General features: G+C 45.7%; 2 protein-coding genes and 1 long non-coding RNA gene across 9 annotated transcripts in view; 2 read left to right on the forward strand and 1 right to left on the reverse strand.

Moving 5' to 3' along the window:
• RALGAPB (Ral GTPase activating protein non-catalytic beta subunit) overlaps positions 1–7,156 on the forward strand; it is a 93,206-nt gene extending 86,050 nt beyond the window's left edge. For all 5 annotated transcript variants that reach the window (XM_018057853.1, XM_018057852.1, XM_018057854.1 and 2 more), the window contains 3 exons: positions 239–317; positions 2,405–2,553; positions 3,050–7,156. In XM_018057853.1, coding sequence (XP_017913342.1) covers positions 239–317; positions 2,405–2,553; positions 3,050–3,243 — 422 coding nt within the window. In that variant the 3' untranslated portion in view covers positions 3,244–7,156. The remainder of the gene's footprint in view (positions 1–238; positions 318–2,404; positions 2,554–3,049) is intronic.
• Positions 7,362–11,731, reverse strand: LOC108637425. Its single transcript, XR_001919073.1, has 3 exons — positions 11,570–11,731; positions 10,357–10,619; positions 7,362–7,588 (listed from the first exon to the last, which is right to left on the reverse strand). It is a non-coding gene; the product is annotated as an uncharacterized LOC108637425 (long non-coding RNA).
• Positions 7,603–18,731, forward strand: ADIG (adipogenin). 3 transcript variants are annotated; one of them, XM_005688553.3, is made up of 3 exons: positions 7,603–10,484; positions 15,545–15,677; positions 17,923–18,313. In XM_005688553.3, exons 1-2 carry the CDS (start codon positions 10,358–10,360, stop codon positions 15,661–15,663), a joined length of 246 nt encoding a protein of 81 aa, XP_005688610.1. In that variant the 5' UTR covers positions 7,603–10,357; the 3' UTR covers positions 15,664–15,677; positions 17,923–18,313. The 3 variants fall into 3 exon arrangements, 1 of the variants encoding a protein (XP_005688610.1); XR_001919071.1 differs by having other exon boundaries at positions 7,607–10,484; positions 15,545–15,854; positions 17,923–18,502; XR_001919072.1 differs by lacking the exon at positions 7,603–10,484 and adding an exon at positions 18,509–18,731 and having other exon boundaries at positions 15,664–15,854; positions 17,923–18,218.

The following is a 22,598-nucleotide window of genomic DNA, read 5'->3' on the forward strand; positions in this document are numbered from 1 at the left end:
TGGTTGCTTTCTAACGCTTCTAAAGCTCTTTCTTACATTCTTTAAAAACTCTCTGCTGTAGGTGAACTTTTCTAAAACATGCCTTGAGGGGTTTTTGTGTGTGTGTGTGAGGAATATTTAGGACTATATGTTTTAGAGGAGCAAAGTCCGTATATTTGTTGTCTGCTATGTAAAGAGTTTAGGAAATTGAGTTTTCTTGAAGGGAGATGTTAAATGTAATGCCATGATTTTCTTCCAGAAAACTTTCCCCTCTCAGACCTGATGACAGAAATCAGTACTGGTGTGGAAACTACTGCAAATAGTAGCACTTCTCTGAGGTACTCCCTTCCTTGGCTTGAAGTTTACCAATATTGACTTTAAGCATAGAGAAAGCTATTTCTTATAATATGGTGGTTGTAGTTTAATTAAGAAATAATGACTTTATGAAACAAAAGGGATGAAGACAGTAAGAAGTAAACATAATTATGGGGAAAGAATAAAAAAAGTTTGTAGATAAATGCACAAGGTGATCAAATTAGCAAGGATTTTTAAATGGCATAATTAATTGCTGTTGTACATTTATCTGAGGCAAAAAGAAAGATGGAAAAGTGGAGACAATTAAGTATTATTAATGAAGAGTGATAATAGAGTAGCAATATTAGATGGAAATAATGGAGTTAAACTGGTCAAAACATTCTAGATAGATAGCAGTTAAAGTATCCTCATCACATGAGCTATTTAATGGGAAAATATTTCTAAGTAAAACAGGTTACTCACTTTATTATAGTATTAAGATTTTTATTTTAGCTGCTCATGCACAAAAATGGATTAAAAACAGAATAGTAAAAATGTGTCTGTGCAGGCTTTATCATCTCAAAGCTTTTTGCTTGTCTTGTCTTTTGTTTAGACAAATAATTTATATCAAGCTTAACTTGATATTTTAGCTTTGAGTAAATTCCTATTTTCCCTGTTCTGGTTTATATTGCATATAAAATGAATTTAGTCTAACATTAGAAAGATGGTTATTTTAACATTATGTTAAATTTCCAGAATAGGGCAAATCATTCCTAAAATTTTTGTTTTTTATGCCAAAGTATCTTAATGCAAACTGCAGATTTTCTAACATTCTGAATACATCAGTATGAGCCTCTGAAAATTAACACTTTTCAAATGTATAACGATAACGTTATCAGAGTAATAGTTAGTCATAATTCCTTAATTTCACTTGGTAGCCAGTTCATATTCAAATTTCTCCATTTCCCCTAAAATAGTCTTTGCAGCTGGTTTTTTAAACCAGTACCCATTTCAGCCTTGTGTCCGGTACTCATTCCTTCAGTCTCTTTTTAATACAGAACGGTCCTGTTTTTCTAACTCCTTTTTAGCCTTCTTTTTTGACATTGACTTGCTAAAGAGACCAAAACAGATTTCATGAGGTAAACTTTACTTGAACTAGTTTAGAAGAGAACTTTTAAGTGTCTTGTGCTGTTTTTTTTTTGTTGTTGTTTTAAACTTTTTAGGTCAAAAGTACTATATGTTTGGACTGTAAAATTTGTATTTTACTAGTAGTTTAGCAAAGTTTAGAGTTTGTCTTGGGGACAGAATTAGTATAGGATTGATTTTTATTAGATGTCTTGAAAAATTGACTGTCTGTTACTTTGGCCAAAATCACTTTAGAAAGAAGGCTCATTGTGTTACAAAACAAAAACAAACCAAAACCCTGACAAATAGCATCAAAGAGCTACATGGGTATGTCCAGATGCATTGGCATATCCCCAGCACATATGTCATTCAGTCTCCTATGGGTGTGGTTGCTTGCCTTGGCCCCTATTGCCTGTTCAGGGGCTTTGCGGGCATTGGCTGTGTCCAGATTCAGCTGTTTTTCACCTCTGCTGAGGAGGACACCTGCAACTGCCCCAGACTAAGGTGCTCCCAACCTCCTTCCCCAGCCCCTAAAAAAATGACATCAGGGATTCCCTTAGTGGGCCCAAGCTACATTCCCACTTGCTCTGAGGTGCTAGTCTTGAACATGGTAGAATTCCCTGCCATCTGGCCAGTTCCGTTTTTGTTCCCTACAAGGAGGAGGAACTAAGTGAAAGTCCCGCAGCTGGCTGCTAGATTGGTTATTCCCCACGATGTATTTTTCTGGCCTTTCCTTCCACCCTGTGTCCCCAGTGGTTTTCTAAGTACAATTTTAGGCCCTTCTTTTGGTCAGCTTCAAAAGGCTAACCCGAGTGATGGGCATGTAGGGCCAGATTTTGGTGGGGGGCTTCCACATGGCCTCCTGGGAAGATTTCTGAGCAGACTGATCACTTGGCTCATCTAAACACTGCCTGGCAGTAGTTCCCTTGGTATTCTTGTATCACACATGGGGGACTACAGCTCTTGAATATCTGGAATAAAAGGAGTGTTCTTTTCTTTTCTTAAGATCTACTGCTCTTGAAAAAGAGGTTCCTGTCATCTTCATCCACCCTTTAAACACTGGATTATTCCGGATAAAAATTCAAGGAGCCACTGGAAAATTTAACATGGTCATCCCTCTCGTGGACGGGATGATTGTCAGTAGGCGAGCGCTCGGTAAGCCTCATATGTAGCTGAAGGATTGAAGTTTCTTTCTTTTCTTTTTATTTAACATTTTTATGAACCAGAAAGGAGTAGAAATAAGAAAATGGTAATATTACTTAATAGGTCCCACATGTAGAAAATCCTGTGACTCTTATTTATAAGAGGAAGCATGTTTTGTTCTGTTTTGAAGTGTGCTTCAATCTAGTAAGTACGAGCAGAAGTGTAATTCACAAACTTCCAGTATTGGAAAATGAATATAGTTTGTTTGTAATCCAGGGCAGGAAATGGGTTGTCAGGCTAGAGTTTGATTCTGTTTTTCCTCATCATTGTGTTTCTTTTGACAGTTTTATCTTACTTTCTTCTGACAGTTTTATCTGTCTCTGTGAGGAGTTTTGTAAATGGAATAAGACAGTGTGAGTTTGCCAAAAATAGTTCTCTTGAATACTTAGAGTTCACCTAGCTACCTGTTTATTCACATCGATTTGAATGGAAACCTTCTGTCTTCAAGGTTTTCTGGTGAGGCAGACTGTAATTAATATTTGTAGAAGAAAGAGACTGGAGAGTGACTCCTACAGCCCACCACACGTCCGCCGGAAACAGAAGATCACTGACATTGTCAACAAGTACCGGAACAAACAGTTGGAGCCAGAGTTCTACACTTCACTTTTTCAGGAGGTTGGACTCAAAAACTGCAGTTCTTAGACCACTGTCTGTCTAGGACTGTTGAACTCTAGTTTGGGGCTATAATATCAAAGCAAAGCAATTTGATAGGCGATCACTGTAAAAATAAATCACTCCCCAAGAGCTTACTGTTTAATCACCAGAATAGAAGAGACACGTTATAAACCCATTTGAGAGAAGACTTTTTGGCTTTCTAGTGAAATGGGCTCCCAGACACAATCATATTCCTGCTGGTAATGATGATACACATTTTAGCCATAAACTTTTCTTTCAGAAGTGACAATTTTACTTAAATACAAGCCTTTTGAGGAGAAAGGCTTTTATGCATCTCAGTTAAACATGTGCATTGGTAGTTTCAAATTTGCAAATTAGAAGTTGAAGATAGTTTTATACCTCACTTTTTAGGAGGTTGTGTTCAAAATTAAAATCTGTCTCAGAATCGTCCAGAACATTTAAAGACTCATGTTGCTAGCATGGAGGAGAAGGAAGGAAATCTCAACTTTCTGCTCACTCGTAGGTCCATTTGTCATCCATCTGTCATCCAACGATCGTACTGACAGAAAGGAACAGAAGTGTTTTTTTGCTCAGTCTGATATTAAAATATTTCATATTTTCTCTCCAGATTTCAAAAAGTTATTCTCATCACTGCAAAGGTCTGTCTGAAGGCCTCAGTTTCTGGGCAGCCCAGGAACGGATCTGAAATGGAGGCACGACCTGGTCCTTTAACGGGGATACAGATGGAGTTTGTGGAGTTAAAAGTCAGAAGTGACACCTCCCCCCTCTTCATTATTGTCTAGCTCAGAGACAAAACGACAGGTTAACCGTTTGTAATTCCTTGGTAATTTCTTGGTTAAATATTAAGAAATATAAATTCATAGCACAGGTTTAAGCATTGTTTGGTTCCATCCCTTGTCTCTTATTTCAGGACCAAGCAGGAAACTGCAGTAGTTTATGAAGGATTCTAATTTGGGGTTCAGGAGATAGCCTCTCAACGCTCCTAATTCAGATCTCTCTCAGAGAGCTACTGGATTTCATCATAATTGACAAACATTAGTGACCGCCTCCTGGGGTGGCTGCTTTTAGAAACAGCTGTTGTCATATTTTCTGGACTTTGCCAGCTGAAGGCATGACAAATCCCTGCCCAGGTTTTTTAAATACTTCTGTTACCTCGCTGCTACTGTTCTGCCAGGGATACATGTTTTGAGGTGGCCAGACCCAGAACATCCTCACAAGGATTCCTGTTACAGTGCTGGAGTGCACACTGCTCATTTCTCCTATTCTTATGTTTATTAAGAGTAACATAAGAATATTTATGTTATTTTCTTTTTTATTAAGGTTATTTTGTGCTCAGAAGATAAGTGACATTTAAAAGTCCAAAGAGGAATGATCGCAATTGTGTAAGGGGTGGTTTCCTACTTGAACTCTGATGTCAGTAGATGCTGTAGGTCGGGACTATAGTGGGCTGTTTGGTTCGATGGTTTGGTAGTTTACTTCAAGGACAGGGGATAGTATAGGACCTAACTCCCAGTGCAGATATTTCTATTTCAGAAGTATATATTGATATCTAGGAGCAAGAAGTGTGGGCATAGCAGCTCTCCAAGTTTGCCTCACCTTTTTTCTTCATGTTTGTTTTAAGCTCAGGTAAAGGTAACCTCCTCCTTCTATGACTCCAGTTTCCATTCAGGGTATAACATTTGATTTTCTTTTTAATCTGGGCAATAAATTGATGTTCCCAGATGGTAGCAATGGGGAAGGGGGATGTATTATTAGTAAGTTCTACTCTTGAATTAGTAGCCCAGCTACTAAGCTATAGAGTGAGATTTAACAACTTTCATGGAAATTCCAGATTGACATTTCTTGGGGGAAAAACGGGCCCTTCTTTCTAATAGGTGTGGGCAAAGAAGGCTATAAATTAATGTGCAACTTGTAACATTCCAGAAGCTAAAAATAGCTGATGTAGGTATGCCTCCACAGTGTGACCCTTGAGATGACACTTTGACCTTTGGCATAGTTCTCCTGTCAGGAAAACGTACTGTGGTTGTACGTGTTAGTGGTGGGCTTCATGATGCTTCAGTTTGCTCTAATTTCTGACAACTCTTTGTAATTCTAATGGCTTTGATAAGTCAGTGAACAACTGTGCGAACAACTGTGTTTAGTGCAGTTATGATCTGGAAGACTGGTCTTCCAGGGAAGACGGGATGGATTCAGGGCTGTGCTGCTCCCGGAGGCATGAAACCCCAGTATATACAGCACAGAATACAGGGTATGCACACCTCGTCAGGTGCTGGCTCCTTCTGCTCAAAATTACATCTACCTAAAAAGGGAGTGTGGTGAGGACCCTTAGACCTTTCACTAGTATGGGTGTGAGTTTCATGGTCACTGAGATCTCTCAACTGCCTTTGTAAAAATCACTTTGAGTAGAATAATGCCAGAGGGGCATATTTAGTCCCAAGAATAACTTTTAATAGTCCACTTGATGTTTGCTAACAGAGGTTCAGAACCTTTGGGGGGTCTTTGGCTTGAACAGTTCGGTTGCTGCTGTAACAGGTGAACCAGGGCATGGATGAATGTCGCATTTGGTGACAGGGAATGTATTAATTACCCAAGGGACAGAGGCAGGTAGCCCCTCGTAGTCCCTTCTCACATTTGAGGGTAAGGGGCTCTCTCCCCCTGTCTGCCTGAGAGTACCAAGGACAGTGAGGCGTGCTTTTGCGTTTTCCTGTTCAGCCAGCTCTCTTTTTGTCCAGTGCTTCCTCCTAAGACCCCCTCCTATCCAATGGCCCTTTGACTGGAATCGTTACCTGGTGGGTTGACCCCCCTCCCTTCCTGGCAATATATACACAACACACATGCATGCTATCCTCCATTTCCAAGTCCTCAGCTCCCCTGAGGCAGCCCTTTAGACTCATTTATAAAACAAAATACGTCTTTGGGCCAGTTACGTCAGTTCCCTACAGGTTGCACATGTGAGGCCTTCATGAGTGGTTACTTCCTATATACACTGAGGAAACATTTGTCAAGTTCTGTGGACTGATTTTTAGAGAAGCAGAGTCTTCAAGGAGTACTTAACTTGCATTGGAAGGTAGAACTTTACCCAAAGAAATGGAAGTCAGCCTTGCTCAAAGACATGTTTCGCACTGGACAGTAAAAAAAAGGTATCAGAGGTAATTTGACACTCCTGCTGGTTGTTCTTAATTCAGCATTTTAAAACCTGTTCTGGTTATATTTTTCCAAAAAAGAATTGGTTTATATGTTTACATAAAGTGGTAAGTTATGTTAGATGGTCTGTTTTAGGGATTTCCATGACAACCTCTTGTCCCGAGATGGAGAGATTGGAGGTAATCTACGCATTTAACGTGGAATCAAACCATAGGTTCTCAGCAGCAAAAGAAGCCATGCACTGTATAGTGTTTTTCTCAGAATATCAACTCATGTTTTTTCAGATGCTTTTCTTTTTTTAACAGTGAGGGAAAGGTATAATTTGGGATTCCACAGTGCCTTGCATACAGTAGGCGCCCAATAAATATTTGTTGAAGCAAACCAAGTTTCCCAAGTCCTTGCCTCTTGCAGTGACCAAGAACATCTTTCTCCTCTGAAGGGCTTGGCAGTTGTGGCTAAAAAAATAAACAGTATCATTATTTGCTTGAAATCATATACACAATTTGTATGAATTTTGGTATGTTGCCAAGACATGATCTTTTTCTTATTGTATTTTCTGTAAATATTTCTGGCACTGAACTGTAAAGTAAAGGCAAAATGTAAATATGAAGGTGTCCCGTGTACCCTCGCCTCCTGTGTTTCCTCTTCGTCGGTTAGGGAAGAAGGCCCAGAGGCTTGTTTGTATTTATGCAGACCCTTTGTCCAGAAGAAACCATGGAATATTGAATGTAATACATTTAGTCAATTAAATTTTAAGGAGATTCTTATCTAACAATGTCACGTGTGCTTTTGGTTTGACTATTGCATGGATGTTCTTCAGAATTTACATCAGTAGGTTTTTACCCTGGTTTTGTAGACTATCATGAAATTCTCAAAATTTGAAAATTTTTATTTACTTTCATTTTTTTAATTGGAGGATAATTGCTTTACAGGGTTGTGTTTCTGCTGTACAACCATGCGAATCAGCTGTATATGTACATATATATCCCCTCCCTCTCAAGCATCGCTCCCTACCTCCCGCCAGCGCACCCTCTAAGTCATCACAAAGCACTGAGCTGAGCTCCCTGCTGTACAGCAGCTTCCACTCACCATTTCTGTTACGCGTGGTAGTGTATACATGTCAGTGCTACTCTCTCAGTTCACTCCCCTCTACTGCCCCCGCTGAATCCACAAGTCTGGCCTTCACATCTTCGTCTCTATTCCTACCCTGCAAATAGGTTCATCCGTACCGTTTTTCTAGACTTCATAAAATTTTTTTAAATTAAAAGTACTTGGCATTTTCTGCTGAAAGGAGGTCATGTAAGTAAAGCACTGCTGTCAAAAGGCCCACCTGACAGAGGCTAGCAGTTGCTGAGGGGCTAGCTGGCTCTCTGCGTCTTGAGAACCAGAAATGCCAGCTGTGCTCCCTGCCTGCAGAAGAACAGAGCTCCATCAGGACTGGCCAGTCAGGAAAGCAGAGACACAGGGGGAGCGCCTCCTCTGCCCACTGGCCCTGAGCAGAGCTGGCTGCAGCACGTTCCATGGGGCCCATTAGCACCTAATGCCTGTGCCACAGGTGGTGGCACAGCTGTGTGCCACTTGAGCACACAGCTATGGTGTGGGCCTCTGCCCAGAGCCGCCCCTCCAGCCTGCCACTGACCGCGTGACACTAATGTGTGACTCCTCACAAAGTATGCCTGGAAGCCAGGGCTGGGAGCTGCCTCCCCTGCAGCCGTGTGTCTATGCCTGCTCCCCCCAGGACCTGCTGCTGTGTCCTGGTGGCCAGGGAAGCTTAGCCCTGGGCTGACTGCCCGGGGACCCTGTTGTGGGGTCTGGAAAAGAAATGAGTACTCAAGTCTGTCTCAGCTACGTTGCTCAGTTTTTTCTGCCCCCAGCCCCTTCAGGACCCAGGGCCAAGAAATCACCCCAACCCAGACCCATTTCCTCTACTCTTGGCCCCAGGGTCCTCAATGGCACAGCTCACCAGGGAACCATGCTTTGAAGGTACACATTCTAATACTATCTGCCTTGACTTCTGCTGGGGACTCTGGTCATTCCACAGTTGGACTAAGACTCCGTCTAAACACACTGGCCCTCTGAGCCCCAAATGTTACCCACTGTTTTGCTGAAAGTTTTCAATTATCTGTTTGGCTGTGCTGGCTTAGTTGTGACATGGGGGATCTCTACTTGAGTTATGTGGGATCTAGTTCCCTGACCAGAGATGGAATCCAGGCTTATTCACTGGACCACCAGGGAAGTCCCTGTTTTGCTGAAAATTTTACTTTTGTTTTAGATTTGTTAAACCACTCATTACATGCAATTTCAATTTTTTATAGCTTATTAGACTTAATTTCAGTATATAGTCATTAAAAGAAAAGAAACAATAGAGAAAATAACAGTGTATATATCACCAAATTGGGCCAACCTACATCCAGACTTGAACAGCACTGGGAAGTCCCTCGTTAACAGCAATCTGGAGTACCAGTTGGGAAAGGGTCCCTAGTAGTATGTCCACCCCAATGGAAAGACTTCAAATTGCCGTTTCGGGGGCTCCCGCTTACAAACCCAGGTTGCAAACTGATATCACCATCAGTTTACAGGCAAAAAATGCAGCTCTGGTTTTACTTAGAGTTTTTAACAATGCTTTTCATTTCACCATGTGAGTCATAGGATTTTGTTAGACCCTAGGGGATTGGCCAGACCTCCTGGGGCTCAAGAATTCCAAGGCCATTCCCTTTCTTATCTAACATGCTCCCTGACTTGCTGTGCTTGTAAGCAGGCATGGAATCCAGGCAATGTCCAGGTAAGTCAGAGGCCTGCTCTCCTGCTTCTGAAGCCTGAATAAGACTTTCTCCATTTTAATTTCCCTAACACCTGCCCCATTGTTACAGTGGTGTCCCCCCTTGCCCTTCTCCTTTGGCCAGTGTTTTCTAAGGAGGTCCGTCCACTCCGTGTCTCCCCTAAGTCTACCCCTCTTCCTGCAGCTGCTTCCCCAGCCTGGAACTGGGTCTGCCTGACTTTCCAGCCTGTGCTTCACTTGATGCCATGGTCTCAAAATCAAGTCGGCATCAGACTGGTTGCCCGTTGACATGTGGATTCCAAACATCACCCCCAGAGGTTCTGACTGCCGAGCAGGGTGAACTGTGCCAATCAGCCTGTTTCCTAGGTCCCCTCCCCCCACCCCCATCTGCTGGCAGTGGTTGAGGCAGGTGGGCCAAGCACCCTCTTGGAGGATACCACACTTCTTTCTTCCTTCCTCCCCTCCACAAGCAGCAGCCACTCTGAGAGGACTTCTGCACCCATCAGGCTCCAAGCCTGGCCAGAGCCTCCCTCCAATTTAGGTGCTCTCCGGCCCTGGGAAGCCTGGGGCCTCCTTCCTGCTGAGGGGCCTGACTCAAGGAGCTTTCCTGACTACTTTACAAATGAAAGAATGAGAGAGAAAAGAACAAGGTTAAAGTCTTAGAAGCTCTTCACCAAAAACCCTAATAAGGAGAGATACAGAAGTTTCCAGATTAAATAATACTAATTTACTTAGGGACTGGCTGGCTCCAGGAAGAGTCTGTGACCTCAGATAAGTGAACACCCACCTGGGGGCAATTTGTACCCATTTTTTCTAACTTAGCATCTTGGCATGCTAAGGATTATTTCCTCCTGCAAGAGGACTGGGGAGTAAGGAAATTCCAAGTGCAGAAATGGAATTGGTTGTATATAAAATTCATGATTTCTGAACAAGCAGGAGGATTGTGATACCACAGCATCGTACAGGGATTTAAACCCAGGCTGGCCTGCCTAGGAGCCTGGGCTTTTGTTCTCAAACTGTCCCATTACCCCAGCTTCTGCCCACTCGTCCAGAACAGCTTTCTCTTGGCCTGAAGGACACTGTTGCTTCCTTGTTACGTCACTGACTCAGTCACAATTGGGCTGAGAGCAGAGCGTGGCCCGGCCCGCCAGGTCCCCAGGGCAGCCCCGGCTGGCCCGGCCTAGCCACATACGCACCATGAAGTACCCTCTGGTGCCACTGGTGAACGAGCTGACATTTTCTTTCCTGGTGTTCTGGCTCTGTCTGCCCGTGGCCTTGCTGTTGTTCTTGCTGATCATCTGGCTACGCTTCTTACTCAACCAAGGTGAGCCGCCCAGGCGGGGCCGTAATCCTGGAGCTGGGCAGGGCATGGAACAGGGTGGGGTTCCTGAAACAACTGTCAAGAAAAGGGCTTCCTTCAGGTGTTTTAACTGCTGGCTCTGTGTTAACAGATAGTCACCTGTAAGAGAAAGGGAAAGGACTGACTTGCTAGTTTAGAGTTTCTGAGCCTGGAGTCCCAGAGCGAATCTTGAGTTTGGGCAACAACATGTATGTGTGCATGTCTGTCCCTTCAGGGCCACCGCTAGCACAGAAGGCCTTTGGTCTGCATGAAATTATTGTGAGTGCGATTGCAAATTTGGTTAAGGTATTCTAGATAGAAGATAAAACAATTTACTTTTGCACTACAGTATAAATATTTATGGTAAAATAAACATGGAGCAGAAATGGACTTCGTTGTTGTATATACAAAATTCATGATTTCTGAACAAGCAGTAGTTATGTACCACTGGTAATAAGAGCTATTAATATAAAAATGTATGTGTAAAGTATATTTTATTTTTATATTTATAAATAAATAGACTAACAGAACTATACTTTTAATATGAAATATGGTATCAAATGTAAAATGTGTGTGTTAGCATGATAGTGAACACTTTCTGGTTTTGCAACCAATCAGTAATTTAGGAGGAACTGAATCTTTATAATACATAAGCAAGTACAAAAAGAAAACAAGGCGTCCCTTGAGGGCCACCGCTAGCCCATAAGTCTTTGGTTACAAACTGGAAAGATGCGGTCCCCTGGGCTGATGAAGTAGTTAAGTGCCATCCCTCCTGTGGATGCAGCCAGGGCGTACGGCTCCAGGAGTAGAGAGCCTGGGCTGGCTTTCAGCCCCTCTCAGCCCTCAGCCTGGTGCTTTTTCAATCAACAACCAGCTGGATGGGCATAGCGGCCTTAGGCATTTAGCAGGTACCCAGGAACCACTCACTGGAGTAGGAAATGGCACCCGACTCCAGTATTCTTGCTGGGAAAATCCCACGCACAGAAGAGGCTGGAGGGCTACATACAGTCCACGCGGTCGCAGAGTTGGACCTGACGGCGCGCGCATGCGCACACAGAGACCACTCACACGGTTTCCAGCTCAGATCGCGCCGCAGGGAGGATGTGGGTTTCTGTGGGACCCAGAAGCCGGCTGACATGTGTCCTGAACTCAGCTAACCACCCAGAGGAGCAGGAGGCAGGGCGAAGCTGGCCTGAGGGAGGCTGGGGGCGGTGGGCCAGCGGGCAGGGACGTCAGGAATGACACTCTGCTCCCCGAGGGTCCCGCCTGCCCCCCCAGCAACTCCCCTCACCCAGCGACCTCTTCCTGGGGACCGCTTGACCCTCCAGCCCCTGCTCCGCCGCCCCATCACCTTTGACCAGCTGCGCAGGGAGAGCGCTGGGTGTGCTGCCAGCTCTGCTCAGATGGCGTTCAGACCGGCTGAGCAGTTCACCGCCAACTTGTCCCATGATCTCCAATGTGGGGGCGGGGAATTGTGCCATTGGGCGTTCCTGGCGAGGGCTTCCAGAAAATGTCTATAAGTGTGTTCTCTTTCGATTCCCAGGGTGGACCGCAGGCTGAGGCCTGGTGTCATGGTGTCAGGTAGAAGGCGAAGCCCTTGTCTGAGCAGTGGCTATAGCAGCACATCTCCCTCGAGCCTGGGGGAGGTGGGCTCAGGTTTCAGCCTCGCCCCGCCCCGCCCCTCTCCTCTCCCCCTCCCCCACTGAGAGAAGTAATCCAGGCAGTGTCAAGGTTAGAGGATGTGTAGGCATGGCTTTGGTTGACTTTTCTGAAAGGTGGGACATCGTCCCTGAGGTTCAAGGCAATAACCTTCTCCAGCAACTCATTCTCCCTGGAGGCTCAGCTGTAAGCCATCCACAGCTTGCCCTGTTTGACGGGCGTTCACCCACCGACATCTCACATGGCAGTTTGAAAGACGTCCTTTTGTTAATTTTGCAATGAAGAGAAACCGTCTTTAAAGGGAGGCGAGCAGCCCTCCCGAGGGCCCCTGTCTTCTTGGAATTCTCAGTATTGCTGGGTCTGTTCTGTCCTTGGGCTGAGAATTGGCTCAAACCCAGGGTCTGGATCTGCCAGGGCTTGCTGGGTTGGGACTCCAGGCACCCTGTCCAGGGGTTTCTAGTCTGCCCTGGATTTCTTTATTGGAATCAGTCTGGTCTGGAATCCAGTATGAACAGCAGGCAAGAGGAGTTTTGATTCCCCTCCCCCCACCCCTGCTTGGGCCTCAGTGGGCAATTTCAGAGCCCAGAAGGCGGAGGGCTCAGCACCCATGCATCCCATGAGGGTGGAGGCACTTTTCCAAGTGCAGTTGGGAGCAAGTGAATAGGAGGAGGGAGCTGCCTGGTGAGATGAGAGCAGAGCCAAGAAAAAGGAAAGGTCATGGCAGCTGAGCCCTGAAGAGGAGGAAAGGGAAGTGATGCCAATCCCTAGTCTGACATGGAGAAGCAGGATGTAGCCTCTGAACTCTGCCTTTGAACAAGGGCCCCAGATGGAACTGCACCGGACTGTGGAACCTGCCTTTGCGTCCCAAGCTGTGACCACCACCTGGTGGGAGCCTGGTTGTTCCACCTCTCCAAGCTTCTTTCCTTGCAGAAGATGAATAACACTGGTTGGTAATCGCCTTCATGAAGTTGTTAAGAGGATCAAATGAGAAAGTGCATGCAAAACAGTTAGCACAATGGAAAGAGGAATATGGAAACTTACATTACCTTGTGTAGAATAGGTAGCCAGCGGGAATTTGCTGCATGGCTCAGGAAACTCAAACAGGGGCTCTGTATCAACCTAGAGGGGTAGGGTGGGGAGGGAGATGGGAGGGAGGTTCAAAAGGGAGGGGATATATGTGTACCTATGGCTGATTCATGTTGCACTTTGACAGAAAACAACAAAATTCTGTAAAGCAATTATCTTTCAAAAAAAAAAAAGCACAGAGGATGTGTTCAAAACACAGTCACTGTCTCTTGGGAGGAAAAGTCACTTCATCACACTGATTTTATTTTTTTAATGATCTCAGTTCTTTTTTTAACAGATTTATTTATTTTTTTTTGGCTGTACGGGGTCTTTGTTGCTGCATGCGGGCTCTCTCTAGTTGCAGGGAGTGGGGGTTACTCTCTAGCTGCAGTGAGCAGGCTTCTCATTGCTGTGGCTTCTCTTGTGGCGCACAGGCTCAGTTGTCACGTGGCCTGTGGGGTCTTCCCAGAGCAGAGGTTGAACCCGTGTCCCCCGCATTGACAGGCAGACTCTCAACCACTAGGCCACCAGGGAAGTCCATCGCACTGATTTTAAATCACAGTAACTGCTAACATTGTTGAAAGCCTGTTTACCGTGTCTTACTTCTCAGTTAACCCTCACCATACCAGAAGTTGTTATGATGCCCATTTTACAAAGGAGGAAATCAAGGCTCGGCCTTTTCTTGGTCTGCATTTGAGGGGCTGTTTTCAGCCTCCTTTACTTCTCTGTAACCGGTGAAACACCTTGAGTATACCAAGAAAAATAATAATCTCTCCCATTTGCCTTCTTTTCTCAACTTTCTTTTCCGAGATAAGCCAGGTCGGCAAGCTCATGTGCCCATTTAATAATAGGTAATTATCCAAATAATACAAAATATAATAATACAAAATAATCCCATTTTTTTAAAAATGGGAGGTGTGTTCTTTGGATTGTTTTAAAAAAAGGATTCTTTTTTTTCTCAATATAATATTGTATTCAAGTATAATTGACTTACAATGTTTCAGGTACACAGCAAGGTGATTCAATTATACATATATACAAATAATATATGAGTACATGCATAACTTGAATATGTATATGTATATTATTTTTCAGATTATTTTCTATTATAGGTTATTACAAGATACTGACTGTAGCTTCCTGTGCTATACAGTAAACCTTTTAACCTGTTGCACATCTATTTCTTAAGTTAGAAATCTCACATTCTATTCATACTAAATCAAACAAGTGGAATCAAAATGTCATAATTTTTTTAGTTAGGCAAAAATTCATAAGTGTTCTAAAATTAAAGGGATTCTATCATATACTTCTCTGCAATGCCGTTGGTTGGGATGGCCAAAAAGTTCACTTGGGGAGGATGTTATTGAAAAACTCGAACAAACTTTTTGGCCAACCCAATAATACACCACAGACATCCTGCAGGCAGAAAGATACAGATCTAACGTGTAACAGCCTCACGACATGCTATAGGATGGAAGGGTTCTGTGGTGTGAGTGTGCCACACTTCACCACCCAGACCTCTCATCATGGACACACACGTGGTATCCAGGGTATTTTAGTGTCTGTGTGCTTCACTAAAGAACAGTGCTGTAAGAAAAAGCACTGGACACATATACTCAAATTTTTGTTAATGAATGAACTGGTGGACCAATGGATGAACAGGTGGATGGGCGGGCTTGTGTCTCCTGTGTCCCCTCCTGGACCATGCTCAATGCAGGTAGGTCATTTCTTCACCTCTAGGGTCCTTCCTCCACTTAAAAAAAAAATTATTTATGTATTTGTGGCTGCACTGGGTCTTCGTTGCTGCTCAGGTATTCTCTAGCTGGGGCAAGTGGGGGCTACACTTCATTGCAGTGCAGGGGCTTCTCATTACAGTGGCCTCTGGGACTTGCAGGCTTCACTAGTTACAGCATGCTGGTTCAGTAGTTGCAGGTCCGAGGCTCTAGAACTCGGGCTCAATAGTGATGGCTCATGGGTTTAGCTGCCCCATGGCATGCGGGATCTTCCTAGATCATGGATCAAACCCATGTTTGTTGCATTGGAAGGCTGATTCTTATACTATTCCACCAGGGACATCCTGGGGTCCTCCCTCTTCTAGAAGGTTGGTATTTCGCGGACCAGCCTTCTTTCTTGGTCTCTGGCTGCATTCAAGGCCCTGAAGTCTTCCTGGGAGGGCTGTCTCACGTATCGTGATTCTGCCTTGGCCCCCTGGCCTCAGATAAGGCTGCAAGGATGCCGGTATCCGGCAGGGGGCTCCTTCAGCATCAGGAATAGGAGATAAGAAGTGACCACCCAAGTGGCCTTGTCTTGTCCCTCCACAGATTCAGAGGAAAATGACTCAGATGTATGCCTCGATTGGGAGCCCTGGAGCAAAGACCCTGACGAGTTTTGCCAGGAGGAGATGCTCCACAACCAAGAGGAGGAGAGGCCTTGCTGCTGAGCCTATTCTGCCTGGTGAGGCCCCTCTGAGGGTTGGAGAGCTGGAACCAGAAGCCTCAGCGCTTCTGAAGCCTCAGCCAAAGCCTAGGGTGGCTGCCATCCTAGAAGTCTGCTCCCTCCACTGTGCTGGAAAGCTTGAGATCTCTGCCATCAGAGAGCCTTCTGCCTTGTGTGGGAGACCTGGTTTTGCAGGTGAGAGGACCAGTCACTCCTGCCATAAAGGGCTTCTTTACAAAGGTCCCCCTGCCCTTTATCTCTGTGACCTCACCTCCCACCACTCTCCTTAGAGTCTTTGCACTGGCTCTTCCCTCTGCCTGGAACCTTCTCCTCCAGACATCCCTCACCTCAGAGGTCCTGCTCAAATATCACTTTTTCAGTAGGGCCCCCCAGCCAACCTCCTTACTATTATCATCTCTCCCCCTCAATTACTTCGCCATGGCACTTACCATCCCTGACATGCTCGATAACTGACATCTCTCTTCCTAAGCACCCACAGCAATGCCTGACACAATGGGGGCCCCGTAGATATTTGTTAAAGGAAGGCGAATGACATCATAACAGTAGTAATAGTAATAACGGGACTTCCCTGGTGGTCCAGTGGTTAAGACTTTGCTTTCCAGTGCAGTGGCTTTGGGTTCAATCCCTAGTCAGGGAACTAAGATCCCACATGCCTCCTGTCCAAAAATCCAAAACATTAAACAGAAGTAACATTGTAACAAATTTTAAAATGGTCCACATCAAAAAAAAAAAAACCTTTAAAAAATATAGTAATAGTAATAATAATGGCTGATAGTCACTGGGTTTTTAAGAGGTGCTAGGACCCTTGCTAAGCACTTGCAAGCTCATTTACAGAGTCCTAAATGAGGGAATGCAGAGTGGCAGTGAAGTTAAATAATTTGCCCAAGTATCAGAGTTCTACCTTCGCTGAACAGCGAGGACACCTAGGACATCCTAATGGGATTAAATGCCATTTCTGTGCCAGTGACTTCAAATATCTCTCGCTCTAATCTCCCTTCTGAGCCCTGTTATCTGTCCACTCAAAGTCTTCTCATGGCTAGAATGAGATTCTTCCTTCCTTTTGCTACCCCACAAAGCAAAACACAGCAGCCCGTCTTTTCCCAGCTGGTCCCCATGTCCACAAAGAGTACTGCCATTGGTTGGTCTAGCTGCCTGAGCTACAAGCCCAAGAGTCAGGCTTCATGACTTTCTTTTCCTCCTACCCACGTCTAGTCCATCAGCAACATCCTAAACGCCATCTCTCACGTGTCCTCTTCTCTCTGTCCCCAGGGCCACCCCCAGGTCAGCCCGTATATCTCACTGCTTTTCCACATGGAGAAAAGAGGTGGTGGCAAGAAGCAGGGACCTTCACTCAACCTCAGAGACACTGATTCTTAACCTTGTCAGGTCATGACCTTGACAGTTGAGGGCCCCTTTCCCAGAAAACCACACACCTGGATATGCAGTCAAAGTTTTGTGTTCGGGGCCAGCTTCACAGTGGTCACCTGTGTAGTCCCACAAGGTTGCCTGTTCAGGAGAGCCTCGTGCTTTGTTTAACCTTCTGCTGTCCTCATCTTGAAATTCTCAATTTATTTTGGCCACGCCATGTGGCTTGTGGGATCTTAGTCCCCCAGCTGGGAATTGAACCCAAGCCCTTAGCAGTGCAATCATGAAATCCTAACAACTGGACTGCCAGGGAAGTCCTTTGAAATTCTTAATTTTTGAACAAGGGGCCCTGCATGTTCATTTTTTTAATGGGTGCCACAAATCACGTAGCCTGACCTTTTTATGTACAATTATTATTATTGGAGTATAGTTGCTTTACACTGTTGTGTTAGTGTCAGCTGTACACCAAGTGAATCAGCTCTTTGTGTACACATATCCCCTCCCGCTTGAGCCTTCGCATCCCATCCCACCCCTCTGGGTCATCACAGAACACCAAGCTGAGCTCCCTCTGTTAGACAGCAGCTTCCCACTAGCTAACCTATTTCACACATGGTAGTGTATGTTGTCATACCATTAATGGGGGAAGAGAAGGTGATTTTTGGTCTCTACCCTAGAATCCTGTCCCATTCTTTTTTTTTTTCTTTTAATGTTTAATTGGAGGATAATTATTTTATAATGCAGTGTTGGTTTCTGCCTACAACAACGTGAATCAACCCTAAGTATATGCATGTCCCCTCCCTCTTGAACCTCCCACCCACCCGCGTCCCGTTCTCCCTTCCCACCCCTCACTTACTCTTTCATCTCCCTGTCACCCTAGGTTCAGCGTTTCACTACTTCCCAGCCTGGTTTTCCTGGCATCAGTGGAGCCGTGGCCATGGCCGACGGCGATGGGAGACTCTCCAGGGAGAGGAGAGGACTTGGGCGAATGAGGTGCTCCCCTGTGAGCCCAGTTTGGCTCCTCCACTGATGGACACACGAATGCCTCCAGAGACCCAGCTCTTCTCTGTTACAGATGACCTCCCCCGCCCCCTAGGGAGGAGCCAGAGCTCCTCTTATACTGTGAAGACAGCATAAGCGGGCCCCCAGGGAGAAGCTGGCCAGCTGAGCTCAGAGGTCTGCGAGGGGAGGGCTGGGCCGGAGGGCGTGGATCTGTATTAAAGAAACAAACAGGGTTCCTGTGCTCAGGAGACCCTGACAAACCTGCTGGGCCTGATCAAGCCCACTCATTTGACAAGCTGTGGGGCCGGGGGCAGCCCTGGCACCGGAGTAGTCCTGGCACCGTCTCGTGCCATCCTGACCTTTGGCGATCTGTTCCCATCTGTCCAAAGGGCTGGCAGATCCTGCTCTGAACTTCTGTTCTCTCATTTCAGGCACAAATTCACTCATCTTTTTTTTTTTTTTAGCCACGCCACATGACCTGTGATCTTAATCCTCCAGCCAGGAATTGAATCTGGGCTCTTGGCAGTGAAAGCATCGAGTCCCAGCCACTGGACCACCCAGGAATTCCCTCAGTCTCACTCCTTGATTAGTCTTCAGGTTGATTTTAATAACAAATATTCATTTAATGACTATCACAAAAAGAAGAGCTCCCGGTTAGTGAATGCTTACTGCGTACCAGGTGCTTTTCCAGGCTTTTTTTTTTTTTTTTTTTAGTACACAGGACTTCCCTGATAGCTCAGCTGGTAAAGAATCCGCCTGCAATGCAGGAGACACTGGTTGAATTCGGGTCGGGAAGATTCCCCTGGAGAAGGAATAGGCTACCCACTCCAGTATTCTGGCCTGGAGAATCCCATGGACTGTACAGTCTGTGGGGTTGCAAAGAGTCGGACACGACTGAGCGACTTTCACTTCACTTTTAATACACACGATGGTTTTCAACCCTCAGAAGCATGCAGTGAGGTAGGGTCTCTGGTTATCCCTGCTTGACAGATGGGGAAACTGAGGCACAGATTTGTCAAGCACCTTGCTCAGAGTCATACCGGTGGGGCTGGGAGGGAACTTCAGCCCTGCCTCTAGTGCCAGCCCTGCTCCGTGGGGCCAGTTCTCCAGGATGGGGTGTTGGAAGAGAAAGTGGAGGAGACACAGAGATCTGACCTTTCCAGAACCCCCCTTATCTCTGCATCCCCGCTGGCTACATGGAGGCAGCAGGGTTGATGGGCTGGAGAATAGGACAGACCCAGGGGATCACTTGGGTGGTCATCTTTGTCCCCTTTTTATCTCTCAACCCATATCCCACCAACCCCCATAAGGCTTCTAAACAAAGGAGGGAGAATAAGTCGGAGTTATTAGAGCCGGAATTACTTTTTTTAGTTCATTAATTGGGCAACTTGATTTTTGGTTACCTTTTTATTTTATATTGGAGAAAGTGCTTCTGCAGGCAGGCTTGACCGAGTTCCAAGGAAGGATCAGAGCAAGGCTCAACCCCCTGAGGAACTTCCAGAACCTCTCTGGAAAGCCCTGCAGAGAAGCCCATGGAAGGAGCAGCCACCACTCAGCTGTTGCAAGTTGTTGTCCCTCAGGGACAAGACCCCAGGATAATCCTCTCTTAGTTTTTTTTTTTTTTTTTCAGAGAGGAATTAGAGCTAGAGGATTTTAAAATGTGAGACCGCCCCTTGTTCAAATAATGGCAAGCTACACTGAACATGCTAACATTCCCGTGTTGAAATGATGGCAAGCTATATTAAATGTGCTCTAACATCCGCTAGGGGGAGCCACTCTGCCACTTCAAATGGAGCTTGGAGGATCCTGATCTGGTTGGGAGCATTTGTCTTCTCTGGGCTCATGGGCAGCACTGTAATTTCCCCTAGTCACCTGAAGAATGCAGCCGGCCGCTCCCTCCCAGAAGTGGTATGTGAGAATTTCGAAGCAGTCCATCTGTTCCCTCCCGACTACTGAAAGCTTCTGTACAGTTCTCTGAGCCCTCGTGGCATAATGATGCTTCCAGCAGAGTGCCCCAGCCTTGGCTGCACAATGGAATCAAGTGGGCAGCTTCCAATGATGCTGATGCCCACGTCCCATTTCCACTGGTTTTGGTGCCATTGGTCTGGAGTTTTGCCCAGGCGTCAGGACTTTGAAGGATTTCCTGTGTGATTCCAGTGCACAGTCAGGGTTTAGAACCACCGGTCTTTGGGTCTGGTCTCCACATCTAGAATGCAGTTTCTTGGCCCAGCAAGTCTCCTATTTCTCTGGCTCTCACCCACCTTGACTAGGTGAAGGGATCACCCACAGCTGTGCTTTTCTCTGTCTCCTGGCCCAGCCTCAGCTTGGATTCAGGAAGCTTATATCGATTCTATTTCAAGACATTTTCATCAGTGTTGTTTATAACACAAGAGCCATACTTGAAAAATTCACAACCCAGAGATCAACTCTACCAGACTTACTATGTGGAAGAAAGGTGGTGAACATCACTGGGCAATTCAAAGAATGAGCACCCTGCATGAAATGAACCCGTCTGGTCTTAAGGGTACCTTGAAGCCATGTAGGAAGACTGTGATGAGGCTGTGGTCCAGGCCAGAGAGGAAGGGTACTTGGACCAGGATGGTGGGGATTGGGGGAAGTGGCTGAATGCAAGAGATGTATGAAGGACTGAATTATCTAGAGGTTTAGGGAGCTCAGCCTGGCACTCTGTGATTACATAGAGGGGTAGGATGAGAGGTGGGTGGGAGGCTCAAGAAGGAGGGTATATATATATATATATAGTTACAACTGATTCATATTGTTGTATGGCAGAAAACAGCACAGCATTTTAAACCAAATATCTTCCAGTTAAAAAAAAATTTTTTTTAAATGAAACAAAATTATCTAGTGGTTAGTCGGATGTAAGGGCTTCCCTGGTGGCTCAGTAGTAAAGAACCCACCTGCCAATGCAGGAGATGCAGATTCGATCTCTAGGTTGGGAAGACCCCCTGGACAAGGAAATGGCAACCCCCACCAGTATTCTTGCCTGGGAAATCCCATGGACAGAGGAGCCTGGTGGGCTCCAGTCCATGGGATGGAAATGGGTTAGACACGATTTAGCAACTAAGCAACAGCAACGAATCATTTTCAGGAATGGCCCTCAGTGCACTTGAAGCAACCGTCTGGTGAGACCAGGAATTCAGAAAGGAGAGCAGAGTTTATAGAGGGGAAAGAATGGGCTCAGATCACTTCCTTCACTGTGGCTTTCACAAACCATAGCGCATAGCAGTTGAGAGCACTACGTCTGGGGCTTGCAACCTGGATTTGAACCCTGGGTCTGCAGCTTGCCAGCTGGATATGTGTAGGTGGGCCATCTACTCCTGGGTCTGTCTGCCCATCTGTAAACGGGACAGTAGCACTCACCCTTGAATATTTAAATGATGTCTGCACGTGTCTGGTGCTGGGCACGTAATAGTAATAATTCGATAAACGTAGGAAACAAAATGATAACCGGAGATTGTTATTCATACTGTCCACTGAGGATCCATGCACTTTTGTGCATATGCTGCACATCAATAAAACACTGAAAACAAAACAAACACAAAATCACCTGTTAGTGATGCTCGGAACAAATGCTATGGATGTGCTGAGCACTCTTGTTCTCTGGTGGAATGAGGGATTTGTTGTCGCACCGCATCACATGACTTTAGGACAGCGATGCCATTGGAACTGTTAGGGTTTTATTTTACTTCTTTTCTGAACCCTGTCTGACCTCCTCAGAAAGTACACCCAAAGAAACAACTGCTCCTCCCTCACTGCTTAGCTGTCAAAACAGGGTCACAGTCCTGAATATTCATTGGAAGGACTGATGCTGAAGCTGAAACTCCAAAACTTGGCCACCTGATGCGAAGAGCTGACTTATTGGAAAAGACCCTGATGCTGGGAAAGATTGAGTGCAGGAGGAGAAGGGGACGACAGAGGATGAGATGGTTGGATGGCATCACCGACTCAATGGGCATGAGTTTGAGTAAACTCCAGGAGTTGGTGATGGACAGGGAGGCCTGGTGAGCTGCAGTCCATGGGGTCACAAAGAGTCCGGCACGACTGAGCGACTGAACTGAACTGAACTGAACACGGGTGTGACTCAGTTCTGGGGCTTTTGTCTCCTCCACCTAAGTGGTCTTCCTTCTCCAGGGCCCTGGGAATCCTCCAGGCTTCACTAAGGGGCTGTTCTGTGAAGTGAGAGAATGCGCACACCTCTAAGCATTTCCATCCATTTGCCTCTCTGGCCTGAGGACAGTAGGAAGGGACCCTGAGGTGAAAACTTGGGCCCTAGGGTGGACTTCTACTTCAGCCTGGAAAAATCACTTGCTGGGGCAATGAGCCTTAGCTAGGAAATAACTTCCTGGGGGTAATGGGTCTGAGCTCTAAGCCCATTTATTTGATCCTGGGGCTTACGCTTGAGTCTGAGAAATCACTTCTTCAGCCAAAAGTCCTGCGTCCTCAGCCTCCAAACTTGCTTTCCTAAGTCAGGATCTTAGCCCCTACATCCTAGGCCATTGCTACTGACTGGACTGGGTCTGACTGAACAGAGGT

The sequence above is a fragment of the Capra hircus genome, chromosome 13 (genome assembly GCF_001704415.2).
Source record: "Capra hircus breed San Clemente chromosome 13, ASM170441v1, whole genome shotgun sequence".
Lineage (NCBI taxonomy): Eukaryota > Metazoa > Chordata > Mammalia > Artiodactyla > Bovidae > Capra > Capra hircus.